The sequence below is a fragment of the Giraffa tippelskirchi genome, chromosome 5 (genome assembly GCF_054371585.1).
Source record: "Giraffa tippelskirchi isolate mGirTip1 chromosome 5, T2T-mGirTip1v1.2.pri, whole genome shotgun sequence".
NCBI classification, from domain to species: Eukaryota; Metazoa; Chordata; class Mammalia; order Artiodactyla; family Giraffidae; genus Giraffa; species Giraffa tippelskirchi.
In genome coordinates, this window is record NC_137279.1 from 74,163,878 (window position 1) to 74,179,767 (window position 15,890).

General features: G+C 43.9%; 1 protein-coding gene across 50 annotated transcripts in view; it reads right to left on the minus strand.

The window, feature by feature from the left end:
- SRGAP2 (SLIT-ROBO Rho GTPase activating protein 2) overlaps positions 1-15,890 on the minus strand; it is a 258,045-nt gene that overhangs the window by 73,959 nt on the left and 168,196 nt on the right. For all 50 annotated transcript variants that reach the window (XR_014054259.1, XR_014054265.1, XR_014054262.1 and 47 more), the window contains 2 exons: positions 7,691-7,753; positions 365-580 (listed from right to left, as the gene is read on the minus strand). Coding sequence is in view for 25 of the 50 variants with exons in the window: in XM_081492024.1 (XP_081348150.1) it covers positions 365-580; positions 7,691-7,753 (279 nt within the window). In the remaining 25 variants the exon portion in view is untranslated. The remainder of the gene's footprint in view (positions 1-364; positions 581-7,690; positions 7,754-15,890) is intronic.

Genomic DNA, 15,890 nt, shown 5'->3' on the forward strand with positions numbered 1-15,890 from the left:
TTTAGACGTGTGTCCCACTTTGGTTCTATCTGTAAATTCCATCCTCCACCCATGCACCGCCACCCTGAAGGAGGTGTCACTATACCTGCCTCTGAACGCCTGACATCTGAAGCCAAACCCTAGGTCTACAGCTCCCCTCCCAGGCTTGGGAGAGGCGACTACTGTTTCTTGTTGGTCTGCTGCAGATGCCCAGGTTCTTCCCATAACCAGGATTCCTTTCAGGGTGGAGTGCAAGGTCACTAGGTACTAAAGGGGCCCAGGACTCCCTTGTCCTGCTCTCCGGAGGGCTTACTGGAAACCTCCTATCAGTCCCGACTTCCAGAGTGTTCCTCCCCAGCCCCGACAGTTGCCAGAGCCTGCACACCTTCTCCTTCATCTTCTCGATCTTCTTCACCGAGCTCCTCCGGACATGCTTCTCCTCAATGCGGACGTTGGATGTGGAGTCAGGGGAGCGTGGGGTCTGCCGGTCCTCCTGCTTCACAGATTTTCCAATTTGCTTCTCCTCCTGCTTCTCCGCCTCCTTTAGCTTGCTCTGAGCACTGATGCTGTCGGCATTGTACATGTGATATGTCTTCATGACCTGCAAGACACCCCCACCCCCACCCCTAGAGGTCAAGCCACTGGGGTCAACTCTTTGCTTTATAGGCTAAGAGACTCAGCTGGACCTCTCCTCCATGAGCAATATTCTCATACCCTTAAGGGCAAAATTCATACGTGTTTGGTTCAGCAAACTTCCCATATTAAAGACCACTCCAAAGCACAGGAAAGCAGTATTTGAACGGAGCCAACATGTCTTATTTGTTTGAATGATTTTATGTCTTCCACCAGGAATCAATTACTCCTATTTATGAACATTTGTGAGCATTTTTCCTTTATATAGGTAATTTCCATTACTGGTCATCTCACAGGTCCAAGATGGGAAACATCTGCACTCAGACCCCAGGAGCAAAGCCTTCCTGGGCTGGCCGGGACCCTAAAGAGGGCAGCGTGGCCTGTGGAGCAGCCTGTCCTTGGGGACTTTCAGATATGAAATGGGGAAGCAGAACAGCTCCAAACCTGTTTTCTACTGGCCTTGGGTCCTGGGGATCCGTCTGGTTTGCTTTATCCAGATCAAATGCCCTCTCTCACAGCAAGAACAAGGGCAGCTACCACTTCCTGAGCACTGAGTCTACTTCCCTGACTATGTGCCAAGTGCTATACATGCATTTTCTCATTCTTGTAGCAATCCTGTGGTCTAGACAACAGCCCCATGAAGACTGTAAACCTGCAGAAAAATTCAGGGAAGAGCCTAAGAAGGAACAGAATCCACATCAAGTGAAACCAGAATTGCCAAAGGAAGGATGTAATATCAAAGGAGGGGATACAACTTTCACATCTTTCATCACAGCAACGGTTTGGAAGTCTAGTCCCTTTTCCTAAAGAGGAGGCTGGGAAGCCTGGGACCTGCCTTCATTTCCTCCCAAACACACTACTTCCAGCCACCAGGTGTCTGCACCTCCCTGCTGGAGTGGAGCTCTCTGTTTCCACACAGGGAGCCTCTGCTTCTATCTGGAAATTAAAAATGCTTGATGACAAACCAAGCGAGCTGAAGTTCAAGAGTGCTGACATTCTGATGCCACCAGTGGGAGATTCAGAGAGTGTAGGAGCTGGGGTGTATGTGTGTGTGGGCAGCGACTGAACAACAGAGGAGGGCCAGGGTGTAATAATAATAATCTCAATCAACGCTGTGTGTCAGGGGCCTGATGTACGTTACCTCATTTAACATTCACAACAAGTCTATGAAAGACATGCTATTATTTCCACTTTTAAAGATGAGGAAACTGAGGCTCAAAGAGATTAACTATCACATCCAAGGTAACACAGCTAGCAAATCAGAATCAGGATTCAAACCCAGGTTTGTCAGACCACAAATTTCACGTCCTTAGTCACTGAGCACCAGTGTCTCCCTTCTGTATGGGCCACGCTGGATTAGGTGGGAAGAAAGGCTAAACTGAGTCAAGAGAGGCTTAAAAAGCGAATCTGGTTTCCTTATCAATGTTGAGTTAGAGCCGTAGTCTCAAATGGGGGCTAATTTGGCCCCTGGGAGAACAATTCCTAGAGAGATTTTTCATTGTTACAGTATTACCTCGCCCCAAATGTCCATGATTCCAAAGCTGAGAAATCCTGGGTTAGAGGAATTTTGTGGGTATGTATACTCCTCCCTTAGCTGGAGGTGGAGGAAGGAGTACAGAATATTGGGATAATGACAAAATCAAAGTGCTTTAGACATTAAATGATGTCTCACTTTCGATGAGGATTGTTTAAAATCAGCTTCACCTTATTCTGAACCTGACATTTCCCTTAAGTATAAGATCTACTCTGTATATTCTCTACATAGGAGAAGCAATATTTAGCATCTGACTGCATTAAAAACCTTCCTAAGTAATTTGTCTTCCAGGTTTCCAGATTGACTAAGAAGCAAGAAAGAGGTATCTGCTATTCTAGCTGAAGAAGGGTAGATAGGAGGCTCCTTTTTCTCTTTTCATCTGAATGTGACTAAGGGATTCAAAAGTTTGAGTGAACCGTTATAAAAGTGAATTGATTTTAAGAAAGTGACTTTTTATTCCGTGAAGATGTGTAATAAATAAAGAGGAAATGCTGTTAATGAACATGAAGGACAAAAAGAAAGGGGGAGGCTCAAAGGAACAGTGCCAAGAGGGCAACAAATGAAATAATAAAAATTAACAATGTATATTACTCCTTTCCCCTAAAGAACTTAAAGAACTCAAACAACCCATTTAAAAGAATAAAACCCTACCTCGTCTAAGAAACTATAAATTCCTAAGGGTAAGCACCACTTCTTCTTTTGTGTTTTTCTTTCTTCTCCACAGTTAAGAAATGTTATATACACAGTGGTAGATTTACAATCAATATCATTGCCCAAATGACTGAATCTGTCCTCTGTGCAAATACAGGAGAAGTATAACTAGGGCCCTTCAACTCAAGGGGAAACTAAGGATAAAGCTTGAATAATTGATTGTAAAAAAAAACTGTTGGAGAAATAGGGAACTCACGATAGGAGTTGGAGAAATATATATAGTGAAGCAAATACAAACTAGGGGAAAAATTCAGAAGTCTAAATTCTCAGTTTTACAAAAGGAATTTACTTTACTTTGAAAAACAAAATATTGAATTCACGTCTTTAATTCTGCTCCCTCCTCAAGCCACACCAAAATAACAGAAAAGAGTTTTTATGTTATTTTTTAGTTATAAACTGAGAAAAAGAATGAAAGCAGAAGATGAAAAGTGGAGAGGCAAGAAGCAACCAGACTTAAATCACAGAAGAATCAACGGAAGTGGGATGAAGGTGGGGTTAAGAACAAAAAGTACTGAGCACCTGAGAACAATTAGACTTCCAGACCTCCCCTGCCCCTCTGCTGGAAAGATGAGAGGTTTATTTTCTTAGCGAGGGTCTATGTGTGGGGACAGCTGGCACAGCTGAGGATAGGACTACTGAAACTAAAACAGGAAAAATCTATACTGAATGTTGACATGGCCAGGCCTCTTCACAACTCAGACCCTAGATACAGGCAGGAGATCAGAAAAGCCTGATATGGGGGAACTGCTCACCTGATACAAAAGACCTACGAATACTGACATCAGGGCTTTCCCAAGGATACAGTCCAGTCAGATCACCCTACAGTAAAGACCACAGTTGACACAGAACTTTTAAGCACTATTTAGTGTCTCACTTTAAAATATGAGCAGGCAACTGAAGATTACCAGACATTTAAGCAAAATATCTAACGTGAAAGACCAAGACCAAAACAAGCAATCTGGGAGAAAACAGAAAGTATACAGAAAGAAGAAAACTTCAAAATTAATCCATCAATAATATCCCTAGAAAGATCATTGAGAAATGAAAAGACAATACATCATGAAACAAGAGCAGGATGCAACAAAAAAGGAACATTTAGAGAACAAGAAAAGAGCCCTTGGCAATTAGGATTTAATTCAAACATCTCTCCAAGGAGCCTGACTTCATGTCATTCTTCTGTGTATACATGTGAAAGATTCATCACCTCACCTTTTACTTACTGCTTTACTTTTCTGTCTCTTATGTTAAAATTAATGCCTCGAGTTCAAGGACATCTCTTATATGTCTTTGTATCCCTAGTGCCAAGTGCTGGGGACTATTAACTGACATTGTTTCAAGGAAGCAGGTGCTAAATTCCAGTCTGAAGTGGCTCTGCAGACAGCTGCCGCACCAAATCAAGGGGATATTCATGGGTAGTACAGGAGCTTGAAACCTGTGGGGCGACAACAGCTTCAATGTCCCAAAACCTCGTCTTTCTTTCTCAATCCTAGGGCTTCTCTGGCTCTTCCTACTCAGCCAGTCCACGTAACTTCCGTACGCGCCCGCCTTCACCCCTTCCTGTGGGAGCTGGCTGGGCTTTTCCAGATACAGCCTCGGAGTATAACCGAGGCAGAGAATTCTGGAGTTCTGCGGGTAGCAGTGTGCTCTGACTTCAAAGGCATTCCTGATGCATCAGTCAGAAAATGAAAACCACTGATATCATGGCCTACACTAGCCGGTCTGTTAGGGGGTAAAGAGCACGTGGAGGAGAATGCTCCCTGGGATTGCTCTCTGAGAGCAGCTGTGGCAAGCAGCCTCTGGCACAGAGTGCTAAGTCAGGAAAATCAAAGGCCCTTCAGGCAGAAAAAAGGAAGGTACAGAAAGGCAGCTGGCCACTTATGGTGAGCATCTGGGCCTCTTGCCCAAAGGGATCTTTATTAGGGAACACCTGGGTCCTGCCCCTTAGATTACCAAGATTCAAACATATCTAAATTCTCAACCCAAAGGTAATCAGTCTCCCCAAAAGAGGTATTTGCGGGCATTAAGGACAGATACAAGGAAAGAAGAAGCACTGAATATGCTGGGTTCCTTTACATCCTTGGTTTCCTTCATCCCATGCTTGCAAATAACTTGTACTGCTTATAGCTCTTCCCAAAGGTCAAACGAGGGGAAAGTTCCTTACAAAAAGTCCTTCCTTGTTTTCTTCTTAACTCCTCTGAGGGGGAGAGAGACAGACAGAGAGAGTGTGTACAACAAGTATCTCCTGGAGGCAGCATACAAAAGTCCCAAGTTCCTGCTTGAAACCACTGTCATGTAGGGTGACAGTCACCCTGGGTTACTCAGGACTTTCCTAGGCTCAGCGCTGAAAGTCTCATGTCCCAGGAAAGGCTTCAGTCCCAGGCACACTGGGATAGTTACTCACCCTAATGCCATGGTACCTTACTCAGATCAGTCCTATACTTATTTTACACTCCAGGAGAAAAAACTTATACTTCTATTGTCTGAACTTTCTAACGGCCAACAATCTGCAAACTCATCTGACCCTTAACTATAGTCTGATATTTCATGAAGCATGATTCCCCCAAACCCCCAACCCCTCAGGAAATGGGAGACACCAGCATACAGAATATGTGGAGATCTGGCTCACAGAAGTCAGGAGTACCCCCTAAGATCATATAGCTGGTGGAGATCTGGGTTGCCTAATTCAGGAGCTTCTAGTCATCAGAGCAGAGGTTTTCAATGTTGGTACTATTGACCATTTTAGGCCAGACAATTCTTGGTTGTGGGGGACTGTCCTGCACATTCTAAGATTTCAGTTGCATTCTGACTTCCAGCACCTCCTACTCCACTTGTGACAATCACAAATGTCTGCAGACATTTCCAATGTCCCCTTGCCCGAAAAATCCCCTTGATTGAGATCACTGCACCAGACTGTTTTGCCTTCTCTGGAACTTTCCATCTCTGCTCATTTTTCTCCTCCTACTGTCTACTGGCCTTAGATAGATTATAAGAGTGTGTACTAACTCACCTAATAGAAGGAGACACCATGCCCAGCCAATTCTTGGTTCACACACCAGTGTGAGTGCTTCTGTGCTGACCGTGGCCTCACGGTGGCCAGTGAGCACTGGTCAATGTTGGATTGCCTGAAGACCACAGCTGGAAGTGCGACCTTGGCCCTCCTCAGACCAAAGCAGTGAGTTCCAAGGTTTTCTTTCTCACACCAAAACAAAGTATGCCTTTTCACTTATTTATTTCAAAAAAAATCATGGTACACTAGGAGATCCAGGATGCAGAATAAAGCTAACAGATCCCTAGACACTGCTCTTCCTCTGCTGCCTTCAGTTCCCCTGCAGAAACAGCATACTGGATTTAAATTGGTTTAGGGGTTGCTGATTATTCACCCTACCCTTCCCTAGAAAGGGTGATAGCAGAGACCCAAGATGCTTATGGGAAAATAAAAGGATTCATATAATGACTACACATGTCATTTTCTATCCTGGTGAAATATTTGCCAGAAGAAAGGAGTAATAGCTCTTCATAGTGCCTAGAAGATGCTCTAAAAATAAAGAGCAGAAGTAAAGTATTAAAAAGACCAGGGGGTTCAGGAAACTCATCCAGTCTGAACATGGTTCATGAACATGCTTCTATTTTTAAAAAGGCTTAACTTCATTTGAAAGAAATGAAGACTTGGGAACTGAACCAAAGAGAACCATCTAGCCACTTGGCTTCAGAGCAGAAGAGTCACAGAGCAGAAACTGCAAACAAACTGAGCATCACTGGAGACAAAACTGATGACCACTCTACCCTATCTACTTGCTTAACAGTTGCCCTGACAGCATGGCCAGACCTTGGCTTTTGGATCAAAAAAAAAGAACATGGAATTCTCTGATCCCAAATGCCTATGATACATGTTGCCACTGCCTGCCTTCCTGTGAATTAAAAAAAGAAAAAAAAAAACTGTAGTGAATAAGCAAGTAAACACAGGAAATTAATTTTGCCTCCAAAACAGGATGGGGCAACCCTGGAGAATGACACAAAGGCCTGGCACAGCCCAGCTGGAGAAGGGGCCCTGAAAGGCTTTAGCTGCACAATAGGAATATTCCCTGTACGGCAGCAGGAATTTCCTTGGTGTGCATGTTTGTTTTAATTACGAAACATGACTAGGACAAAAACAGCCCCACCACCTCCCTGTGCCTGAAGAAACATGCGTCAGTCACAGGCATCGTGTGCCTGCCGTGCCGGTCACTTCGGAACAGACTGTGTTTTCTCCACCAAACCCAAAGCCTGGCCCTTCACTGAGGTGTGGCCTTTACAAAACCTCAGGGAGTCGATGCAAAGCTCTCTCTGCTTGAATTGGTCCCTTATGTTAAGGGCACTGAGGACGCTGCTTCCCTCTAGAGCACTCGCTCTAGTCTCAAACCAGGAGATAAATCCGAGAACTGACGCAAAACTTTGAACAACAGGTCCTTTCCAACAGGGCGTGTACCATTCAAAGAGCAATAGCAATGGAAGTTAAGTTCCTTACTATTAGGTTCGGGGTCCCTCATTTGCTATTCATGAGGGTCAGTTGTGCTGGTGACCTAGACCTTGGCTGGTCTCTGGTGATTAAGCCCCCAAAGAAGCCAGAGTTAGCCTGCATAACTAAGGAGGGATCTTATTTTGAGAAAGCGTTTTTGGGCTCATTCCAGTTTGAAAATAAGAGTGCAAAAAGAGATGGGTGAAGTCATCCCCAGTGGGGACCATGCACTGTCTTCAACCACAGCTCAGCTCTGTTGCTGACGTGACTATGGCCACAAGCTGCCAAATGCTGCTTCCCTCTGCTTGTCAAAGAGCTAAGCAACCCAGCTGATTTACCGAGTAGAGCTCATTCAGGACCTTCATCAGATCATCTTGGAGCTGCTGGCCGACTTCTTTACTCTGCAAAGAAAGAAGAATGAAGGTTAACTGGGAAACAGAAGGAAGGAGGAGGAGGCAACAAAAGCAAGAGCAGCACTGGCTCCACAAATAACGCAGACTCAATTAAGGCCCATTATTTAACCCAGCAAATCAGATAACCACTCCGATCAGGTCAAATTATGGTCAGATTACTCAAAGAGTTTTAATAAAATGAAATGTGCCCCTTTGAGAGTCTAGGAAAGGCAATTGTGTGGAGGGAAAATAGGTTGTGGCCTTTGATTTTTCAATTGGCTGCCAAAGAGAAGGTCTGAAAGCTACAACCTACTTAGCAACAGTTAGGTGGGATGAGCTTTTTTGAATCCTTGTAGTCAGGCATTCCTGAGAACTGTGGAGCAAAGCAAGATGTAAAATAGGATGAGATAGACATGCGTATATAAGTAAAATATCCAAGGACTTCAAAGTACCTGACTAAATAGGAATCTCCAAGCAAAAAGAAGTTATATCTCTTAATTGCTTTATTGGTTGAAACGCCAGACTCCCAGGGCAGTGGTATGTCAATCATGGCTGGTTGCTAATGTTACTTGAGACTGATAATAAACATTGAAAGTGAAAGTGAAAGTCTCTTAGTTGTGTCCGACTCTTTGCGACCCCATGGACTGTAGTCCATGGAATTCTGCAGGCCAGAATACTGGAGTGGGTAGATTTTCCCTTCTCCAGGGGATCCCAACCCAGGGATCAACCCCAGGTCTCCTGTATTGCAGGCAGATTCCCTACCAGCTGAGCCACAAAGGAAGTCCATAATACACATCAAGAGTCTCCAACAGATTAACCTTAAGCAGTGGTAGCTCTCAGATTCTTTGCTGCTGCTGCCCAGGGCTGGCATCTAACTATATGGGGAGAAGGGTAGAAATAAAGAATAAGGAAGCAGGAAGGAAATAAGAGCCATGCCTTTGATACTGAATGTTTATGCAAAGTCCATGAGAGCAGGACATAAAACTGATTGGCATCATGGGGTTATTGACAGGGAAAGCCCTTGTTTTATCTTCTGCCAGCTCTTAGTTCTTTCCTACTAAAAATCAGATACCAACAACCCCCTTCTAATAGGTGGTATAATACTACTCCCTGGAACACCTCAGCTCCCAAACAAAGAAAGGAAGACATTCTCTATGTCAGACACATAATTATTTAAGATTTTGCTTTTTTTCAAGATGTATGACTTTAAAAATATTTTTTTCTGATTACAAAAGGAATATATGTTTATTGCAATAAATAAGAAAACTGTAGAAAATCTCAAAAAAGAAAATGCAACCCTTAATTCCTACTCCTCAGAAATCACCACTCCAGGTTTGTTATACATTTTTCTCTCTAAAATGTTTATGGAATTTGGATTGCATTATACACACTGTAACTTATCCACTTAGACATACGCTGTGAATATTCCCTTATATATTATTCTTCCATAGCATTATAATAAGATTTCATTGATGAAGTTCCTATACTCTTGCACATTAACTTTGCATACAAATTTTTATAATAAAATATGCTGCATTTAATTACTTTGTATATAATTTACACACACTCCTTGATTATTTTCTCCTAGAAGTAACCTTGCTGAGTCAAAGACTGCTAACTTACACCATTAAATTGCCCTTGGGAAAAACTGTACCCATTTAAAATACCACCAGAAGCATATAAGAGTGTTCTTTTACTTTTTTTTGTCTTGAAAATTTGATATGGTATCCTCTTTTAATTTGCAGTCCTTTGATTCTAGTGAGTCTAAACTTTTTTCTTATATGTTTAGCTATCATTTTCACTTTTTAGACTTTGCCACTTTTCTATTATGGAATATTGTGGAATATAACACGTGTGTGACCTTTGTTGTGAGCAGACATGAATTTTTACACTTGGTAGTGCGGAGAGGGATGGAGGGAGCCCTGAATTAGCAATCATGAGACTCTTCTATTTCTAGCTCCTCCACCATCAAGAAGATAAGTTTGGACAACCTGGTCATCTCTCTGGACTGCTGTTTTTGTTTCCAAAGAATGAAAGTCTTTGGCTTAAACATTCCTAAGTTCTTTCCCAACTTCTGCCTTTCTATAATTCTTCACAATCTCTTGCCTGGCTTCTTGAGTCCATATCAGATTCCAACACTGGCCACTTCAGTGGACGGTGGGTTGGCCTCCCTCCATAGAGTAGAAGATAATGAGCAGGTTCTCCGCAGGGACCAAGATGCTCTACAAAATGGGTGGCTTCAGGAGTACCTTGCCAACCTTAAATTTACTATCCCCAAATGACTCCCGCTCAACGCCCTCAACCGCTGGAAGAAGCCACAAGAGGAAACGCCTTTCATCTACGGTTCCCATCGCGAGCAGAGCTGAGCTCCATGGAAGTAGCAGAGGTCCAAGGAGGTGAAGTGAGGCGAAATGACTCACCCACCAGTCCCAGAGTCAGCAACAAGGCCAGGAAGTGACCACGAGTATCACTTCCAAAGGCCCTGCCCTCCGGTCTCCAGGCCAACCCCCCCCTGCCCGCCTCCCAGACTCCCCTACACCTCCTGGTGTTTTGATGGCAGAGGTTCCAGGAGAAGGCTCCCACTCCCCTATCCTGCTGCTGACCCGTTACTTATAATCTAGCCCCCCACAGGAGATGGGACAGGGAGGGGAGAAAAAGCATAACCAATAGAACAGCAATTAAACCCAGGCAGATGTTTCCTTTCGTGTACTGATTAGTTGGAAAAGGACCGACTCAACTATTATCCCTGTTTATTTGAACAGGCTGCTGAAGTGATCCTGACTTACTCTCCTTCTGGCTGAGGGCTGGGCGCGCTAACACGTGTTGTTAGCCGGGTTACAGTTATGAGAAAGCCCCCTGCCATCGGGAGCCATTCTGACTCGAGGGGAGAGGCAGGAAATAGCCTGTACCTCTCCTTTCACCGATGATAAAAGGCCACCGGTCTCCATTTCCGAAACCTTAGCTGTGTGCCTCTGGGGGCAAGTGTGGCCCCAGCGACCCGAAAAGGGCTTCCGTGCTGGCGTCCGCTGTGGAGCAGTTGTCAGAACTGGGAAGCTCCAAGGGGGCTCCACCCAAAGACAAAGGGGGCATTTATTCCTGGGAACAACAGGACCTGGTGAGGCCGTGACAATGTAGACTGTGGGGCCTTTCCGTTTCCTATAAAAAACAGCAAGGGGCTCCGAGGCAGGGAACAGAGAGAGAATCTACAGAGCAGGCTTTGTGTACTATCACACAGCCTGCATCTCTTTTCTTTAAAATTTCTTGGAAGAGAATGAGTCATCTAAACATCGCAGGAAACCAAATAGAAGTCAAGGGGAAAAATGACTTTGGGCAAAGTTTTTCTCTTAAATGTTTGCATGGTAATCTTTGCCTGGAAAAAAAGAGAAGATGCCTAAATTTAGACTAGAGATGTGGCACAGTGAACAATGCTGGTTCTCTGGGGGGAGGGCCCTGGTGTGCCCGGGCGGGGCTTTTATTTTGACACTCATCACAACTGTTTGGCCGCGTGTTTCCCAGGCCCCAACTGCCTGCTGCCGGGCGGGACTGATCGGAAGGCAGCGAGATTGCAACAGGGCCTGCCAGCTGTGTGCTTACAAAATGGGCAGGGAGTCCTCCAACAGATAACAGCCCTGGACAACAGAACTGAAACACACAGCCTCGTTTCCCCAAGACCAGCAAGTTCTGAAAGCTCCTCACCCACAGCAAGGATACTGCAGCAGAAATATAAGGAGACATGAGGTTCCATGGGCTGGGCTGGTGGAACATTGGTCCCCCACCTTTGGAGCAATATACTTCCCTGAGCTGGGATGGGCCTTGTGTGAGCACTTCCCAAAGAACACTGATTAGGAAAGGGTTTTCAAACCAGTCCTCATCAGGGAGGTTACCTGACTCTCTATGTGCTTACTCAGCACCCACTTGGCTTTGCAAGTTGGGGAGGAGGGGCTGCTGCTTACTGGCTCTCAACCTATACTACAAAGCTCTATTATTTGACAGGCACGAAATTACCCCTTATTTGTATGAAAGAGAAAAAGAGGAAGGCATGTCTCTGCCATGTGGTGAGAGCTAATTTCACTCTGGTCTCAAGGCTGAGCCTGTTAGCAGGTAGAAACAGTAGGGTCATTTAGTTCTTTGCCGATTAGCTTGTGTCAGCAGATTTCCAAGAAAGAATCGAATTTCCAAGGGCATATAGCTCCCTTCACCAGTGCTACCCTCCTCCCTACCCAAAAGATACTTCTGAGACTGACTGTTAAAAAAACGTGAAACTGAATTTACATGAACAGATTTCAGAGGAAAGAGACATGAACCCTATACAAAGCTCTGGCAGCAGGAGAAGTGTCACCAGATGGACAGTGACAGTTTTCAGGGGCACTGGCTCACTACTTCAAAGTGGCCAACTTTCAAGAGCTAGAGCTATGCCTGAAATGTTTTTGGGCTAAAAGTAGTGGCTGTGCAGCGGCAGGGCCAGCGCTGGGTGACAGCGGGCACTGTGGCCTCTCCCCGACCCAACTCAGCCCATCAAAATAGGTGCTGCAGGATGCAGCAGTGGGCGTGCAGGGTGGGGGGATCTGCTCAGAGCTCAGGAGTGACTTCTAGATTTCCCTGTGGCCACACTACTTGTGGCTGTGCGGTGGGACACTTTCTACCCAGCTTTCGCTCACTGACTAAGATACCACATGGTGGGTCTAGAAAGGCTGTGCTTTGATGATCCTCTGGAGAGCCCACGGTAGCATAAAAATACAAATATACTGAATTGCAAGACATATAGAGAGGTAGGCTAGGAGCTGCCATGAAAGAAACACCTTTGAAGTTCTTCTACCTTCTGAAGATAGAGTAGAACATATTTCTAAAAATACATTTAAAAAATTGTAATCCAGTATAATGTGTGTGTGTCTACAGTAAAAATAGTTTTTTATGTGCAATGCATTCTGATATTTCCTATTCTTTTCTCTTTTCTTCAAGTTTTTAATGCTAACCATAATTTACTAAATTCATTTTACAATTAATCAATGAGTCATTATACACAGGTTTAAAAACACTAGACCCACAAATTGTGGCCTTGATAAAGAAAATAGTGCCAGAAGCCCACCAATCAAGATAAGTGCTACGTAACTTGGCCCTCAAGTTGGCTGGTTACATGCTTTGAAGCAGGTTCAATTACTAGCTGCAAGCAAGACGGGAAACGCTGGATTTTAAGGAGTGATCTCTAAGAATCCATTGGCAAATATTTATAGAACATCTATTATGTCAAGAACTTGTGGTTTAATTGGAAATATAGCAGTATACTGAGCTTCCCTGGTGGCTTGGTGATAAAAGAATCCGTCTGCCAATGCAGGAGACACAGGAGACATGGATTTGACGGGTCAGGAAGACCTCCTGGAGGAGGAAATGGCAACCCACTTCAGTGTTCGCCTGGAACATCCCATGGACAGAGGAGCCTGGCATGCTGCAGTCCATGGGGTTGCAAAGAGTTGGACATGAATGAGTGACTGAGCATGCACACATATAGCAGTATACAAAACAGTTTAAAAGTTTACAGTCTATTGAGAAAGATGGACATTAGGCTGATGTCTGAGCCTATCAGAATGCAGCTCTTCCAGTCTCAAAAGCATTACTAGAGATGGAATTTTTTATATTAGTTTTCTAGTTCAAGATGAATTTTCTTTTCCTATCTTAGCCAAGAGGTTTCCACACTTGACCTAACTGCAGAGCAAGTTAGAACCTAGCTTGCTAGAAACAGAAATGTGATTTCAAAAAATCTTGCTACTACATAGCAAAACTTTTCTTTGAATTTGCCTTTCTAAGTTACTAATAGGTATTTCTCGTTGTAAAGATATTACTTCAATAGAAGTGACCCCCAAAGCAGTCACATTTCATTTTTAAAGAATCCCTTGAGCTTCTCAACACCATACAAACTAAAAACTCACCAGGTTCTCCTTCACTCACAAGTAGATGAGCATAGTTAAATTCTCTCTGTAACAAGAGTCATATTTTAAAAGAAAATGTCAGAAGCCTGACACAGTCTGAGCCACATTATCCATCTCAGAACTTGCCTTTTGAAATACACCTGGTTTCTCAATTAGATTCCTGTTTATCTAAAGAACTTAATCTTAAAAAAATCCCAAAGCTACTAAGATATGAAACCATCTAAAACTAATGAAAGAGACCGACTATAACTTTAAACCCTATTTCTGTCTTCCATGGTGCCCAGCCCACTGCATTGTACACAGTAGCCAGTACGATAATCAATTAGATAAAAATTTAGACTTACACATCATGCTTTCACAGAAGCTACTCCTCAGTCAGTACTGTAGCTAAATCCCTCCAATAGAGAGGCTCTATCAACCACAGGGAAGAAGAATTTTTGGCTTTTCTTATACTGCTGCTGCACAATCTATTCCCCTCCCCAGTTTCACTAATAACAAAAGTAATAATAACTCTGCAAGAAATAAGCAATTTTCCTACAGGGGAGGAGTAGGTGTTCAGCAAAAAGGAAGAAATTGGTGAACGGGGGTCAGCGGTTGTAGAAGCAAAGAATAAAGGATAGATTTATTTTCTATCTCTCTAGGTAGATTAAACAGAAAAGATCCTTTTCAGATGTACAACTGGGACTTAGTTCAATTGGGGTCATAAATTAAATGTCTAAAGGTAGGACAATCCCTGCTGCCTCGGTCAGAGAAGACAAAGAATGCCCATTACTAAATTCTGGTTTAACGAAACCCAAGAGCTTTCTTCTCTAGGGCGCTTGTTTCTGAAGGCCATTTCCTTAAGGCTTTCCCAGAAGTTCTGGAATGTATGAGTAGTCAGACTTAATAATCCACAGTAACACTAGTGGGCCCTGGGAGAAAATCCATTCTTTGCTATGACAGTGAACTCTATGGATTCAATTTCTATCTCCCATGTATACTTACTATGCTCTGTTACAACAGACTAGAGCCTCCTGTCAGGGAAACATCTGATTCAGACAAGGCTGAGTCGCACTGGACTAAGGCAGGGGTGGGGTGGAGGTGGGGGACAGGAGGAGACTGAAGGCCCTCTGCTCTCCCAAGACCTTGGATGATACAGTGTATTAAAACACAACCCTACAGCAATCTGAATGTTCTCCCAAGGTTGTTGCAATCTCTTAGAATGGACTATTCTAATACTAAGAAATTAGAATAGTAAGTAAAAATTTAGAATGGTAAGTAATATTAAGCAGAGACATTACTTTGCCAACAAAGGTCCATCTAGTCAAAGCTATGGTTTTTCCATATGTTTGGATGTGAGAGTTGGACTATAAAGAAAGCTGAGCACCGAAGAATTGGTGCTTTTGAACTGTGGTGTTGGAGAAGACTCTTGAGAGTCCCTTGGACTGCAAGGAGATCCAACCAGTCCATCCTAAAGGAGATCAGTCCTGGGTGTTCTTTGGAAGGTCTGATGTTGAAGCTGAAACTCCAATACTTTGGCCACCTGACGTGAAGAACTGACTCATTGGAAAAGACCCTGATGCGGGGAAAGATTGAAGGCAGCAGGAGAAGGGGACAACAGAGGATGAGCTGGTTGGATGGCATCACCGATTCGATGAGTCTGAGCAAGCTCCGGGAGTTGGTGATGGACAGGGAAGCCTGGGTTGCAGAGTCGGACACGACTGAGTGACTGAACTGAACTGAATACTAAGAAAATAAGCTGAAAGTAATGTCCCTTAAAAGGAAAGAGACAAGTCCGAGGCTTCATTTCTTAAACCATCACTGTGATCCTTCTCTTGGCAAATTTCCATCTTTAACTCTTCAGGATAATGATCTGTGGGAGTGGAATGGTGTCTTTAAGGTCCTGATCTCCAGTGCTAAAGGATTTCTTGAGGTCATGTTGAAGATGAGTGATCACCCCATCCCCCACGCAGGACACTAAAGGCATAGAAATGGTGTCTTGATGACCATGGCATCATTGTGTAGATCGGTACACAGGGGACAAAAGACACAAAGGCAAACAAGCAACATGAGAACACAAATCTCTCAGCAGCTGTAAAATGAACTCTGGAGGAAAAACAATGGGTTGGAACTCAGCAAGAAGGTGGGGATAAAGCCAGACTGATAAAGTGGATGTAAGCATATGCCTACAGTAAGGAATTCCAGGAGTTGGGGGATAGGAAGAATACCCCTGTGGCTCCCAG